This window comes from Cucumis melo, chromosome 6, assembly GCF_025177605.1.
Source record: "Cucumis melo cultivar AY chromosome 6, USDA_Cmelo_AY_1.0, whole genome shotgun sequence".
Lineage (NCBI taxonomy): Eukaryota > Viridiplantae > Streptophyta > Magnoliopsida > Cucurbitales > Cucurbitaceae > Cucumis > Cucumis melo.
In genome coordinates this window covers 9,766,477-9,769,902 of record NC_066862.1, presented here as the reverse complement: position 1 = coordinate 9,769,902, position 3,426 = coordinate 9,766,477, and the positions used below count along the sequence as shown (strand labels likewise).

The following is a 3,426-nucleotide window of genomic DNA, read 5'->3' as shown; positions in this document are numbered from 1 at the left end:
TGTCAAACCAATATGATCATATTTAATGCTCATATCATTTTTCTGTTAGTCAACTAAGAGTCTAAGTAGCTTTAAGGACTATTGAGAACTATTTTTCAAATGTCGGAGACTAAAATATTCATTTTAAAACTTCAGGAGCCAAATAATAAACATTAACCTCAAATCTCAAGTACCAAAAGTGCATCTTGCCCATAATATACTACACTTCGTCTGATAATCATTTTGTTTTTGAAAATTAATTTTATAAACGCTACTTTTATTTTCAAATTTCTTTCCTTATTATTTACTTTTTACAAATGGTTTAATTTGAAAAATTAAACCAAAATTGGAAAACTAAAAAAGTAGCTTTTAACAACTACTTTTTGTTTTTGGAAATTGAATAAGGAATTTAACCATGGTGCTTTAGAAAAGTTGTAAATTATCATAAGAAATGAGGATGTAGGCATAATTTGAAAAAAAGAAAAACGAAATAGTTATCAAACAAGACCTAATTATTTATTATTACAAAATTAGCTAAACTTCATGAACTCTCAGATGAGGATATAAATTCATAAATTTATATAGAATAATGGATCACATAATACTACAATAAGCATGAACATTATCTTCGCTAAAAAGATGAACAGTGTTATCACTAACAGTTGAATATAAAGGATCTGGAAAGTATCCATGAACGCCTTCATTGAAACCATGCCTATAATAATTATATGTCGAAGCATACGTTGATTCGTCATAGTATTGCGATGCATATGGGTAGTATTCATTGTCGTAAGGGAACGGCCATAGCTCCGCTTTTCGCCCCGTCCCTCTCACCACCTTCAACACTTTTCTTTCCTCTACATATCCAGTTACAGTAACCTTTTGTTTGTTCATGTCTATTTCCAAGCTATGTACTCCTGTTTTAGTAACATTGCTCTCTGTTAGCTCAAACAAATTAATTACATTGTTACGTTTTTTTTATCAATAGAATAAAAATACTCAAACTGCCATTCATTTTTTTTCATTCGTTCAATCAACAAGTCTCTATGCCTATCTCCCTGTATCTAAATATATAATTTAAAATATTTTTAAATTTTTGTTTTATGATCGAAAGAATGCATGAAAATGAGCGTAGCTTAGCTGCATCTAAGTATTGTGCATAAAATAAAAGTAATAGTCTATACTACTTGCCTTCTATTTTGGAGACCGCTCTTCGAATTCGACCTTCACATCCATCGCAATCCATGTGCACTAGAAGCTCTACAATCTAAAAATTAAAAGCGATCAAATCTTGAATATAGCTATAACATATCAGCTTAAAACTTCTAGATCTCAACGAAGAATAACGACGGTGGATAAAATTGAAGAGGATCAAGAATTGTATGATCAGTACTTACGGACATGGCATTGGAGGATTTTTTTCGATGAAATCGTCGCCCAAACATGATGGTGGTCGAACGAAATGGCTGTGCTTTGAATGAAAAGGTTTAAGTTGAAGGTATAAAAGTTATTTTGTATGAATATATATAGTATAAGTTATATGGGTGTGTTATCTTTTCTTGTTTTTCTGCATGGAGCTTTGTGTGTTGTATTTATTCTTATTATGGGATTTGGTTTTTATTTATTATTATTATTATGTTTTAAAATCTCATCATAGGAATAAAAGAAAATGGCCCAAATTGAGGTTTGCTTTAATTTGCACTGTCCATTTGAATAGATACCTATATCCTTTCCTCCCTTATCCTTAGCTATGGTCTAAAGTTTTGATCATTTCATTAATAAGGAGAAACCAACATGGGACATGAGAGATATTTATTCTGATTTTGTGAGACAACATTCATTTTTGGTTTATTCTTATATACATATACATACATACATACATATATATATATATATGTGCAAAATAATCAAGGAAATGAGATGTGGCCAAAAAGAAAAAGGATTGGATATGTTCCTGTAAATGTTGGTTTCTAAATGGGAAGTTTTGGATTAAATTGAAATTAAAAAACAGCAATTCTCAAAATTATTACCTTTATCTTTAGAATATTATGACACATGTGTATAGTTTTCAAAATTATAATTGAAAAGATTAATTATATTATTTTGGAAAGAATATTACTATCATAGAGTTTAGCTAATTCTTTTTACTTTAGAAAAAAAAATCTAAGGTTCACATAAACGTTTTGGTTTTAATTTTTGCTTTTTTGAAAATTCAACTTTGTTTTCCCTCAAAATTTCTTTTCAATGAAAAGTGCAACTTAAAGGCAAACTCTTTGGAACATTTCAATTTTTGTCAAATTTTAGAAACAAAAACTATAATTTTAGGGGTTTGATGAGTAAATTGGTTTTTGGTTTTTTTAAAAATTGGTTTGTTTGGTTTACCATTCAATTTTTTGTTTTCATAGCTTCTTTTTGTTTTTTTTTTCAATTTTTTTAATCGTTTCCAAAATTGTTAAGAAATTCTAAAATAAAAAAGAAAACGTCCGTTTGGAATTTACTTTTGCAATCGTAAAACCGATTATATGAGAATATTAAGACTTGTTTGATTCCTAATTCATTTTTGTTTGGTTTAAATTTCATTTTGGTCCTTGAACTATGAACTTTGTTCTATATATATACTTGTTTCTAGACTAAGAACTTTTTTAAAATATCTATTTTAATTTCTGAATTTTTAAAACATGTTAGATTTAAAATTAAATTTATTATTCAAAACAAAAACCAAGAATGATTATTGTAAAACAGTGTGAGATAATTAGATAAATTTTTAGTTAATTCTAAGTAAATCACTGTTGTAATAGCTAGAGAGACAATAGAAGAGTATAACACAAGAAACTTTGGTAACTCAGTTCAACCAATGTTGCTTACGTCTAGGGAGCTACGCATAGTCTTGATGAGTAATGTTATTATGATTCACACTTAATCAATATACATCGGTACAACATATGATCTCTATTTAACTATATGACTAATTAACATGCTCATTAGCTTCAGTCTTCAGGCACCCCCTGAATGCATGAGTGAATCTTCTCGACGATATTTTCATCCTCTCTCAGAGTTTACTGTGACCACTTTGACCACTGCTTCGTCATTCACCTTACTCATCATCACAATCATTTTAGATCAAAATCATTTTAGATCAACATATTGATACCATAGATAAAAGATTTCACTACCTTCGTTATGCTCGTAGCTTCTACGATCAATCTCACAACTGATCTTCAGTAGAAAAATCTTCCTAAAAAAAAAAACACTGCGCACTTTTTACACACACACATATATATATTTCTTCAAGTATAATTTCACAATACAAGATTCCTAATATAAAGGAGGATCTTTTTATTTTTTGGAAATTAAATATCTTATCACTTAAAAAGATATCTAAAAAAAATATTTTTGACAAAATCCCAATAAACTTCCCCTTTTATTAAAAATATGAGATTTCTTTTC

At 28.5% G+C, this 3,426-nt stretch overlaps 1 protein-coding gene across 1 annotated transcript; it reads right to left on the bottom strand.

Moving 5' to 3' along the window:
• Positions 1-541: 541 nt before the first annotated feature.
• On the bottom strand, positions 542-1,542 carry LOC103496085 (heavy metal-associated isoprenylated plant protein 45). Its single transcript, XM_008457812.3, has 3 exons — positions 1,377-1,542; positions 1,171-1,246; positions 542-896 (listed from the first exon to the last, which is right to left on the bottom strand). The coding sequence occupies exons 1-3, from the start codon at positions 1,422-1,424 to the stop codon at positions 574-576; spliced, it is 447 nt and encodes a 148-aa protein (XP_008456034.1). The 5' UTR covers positions 1,425-1,542; the 3' UTR covers positions 542-573.
• Positions 1,543-3,426: the final 1,884 nt, after the last annotated feature.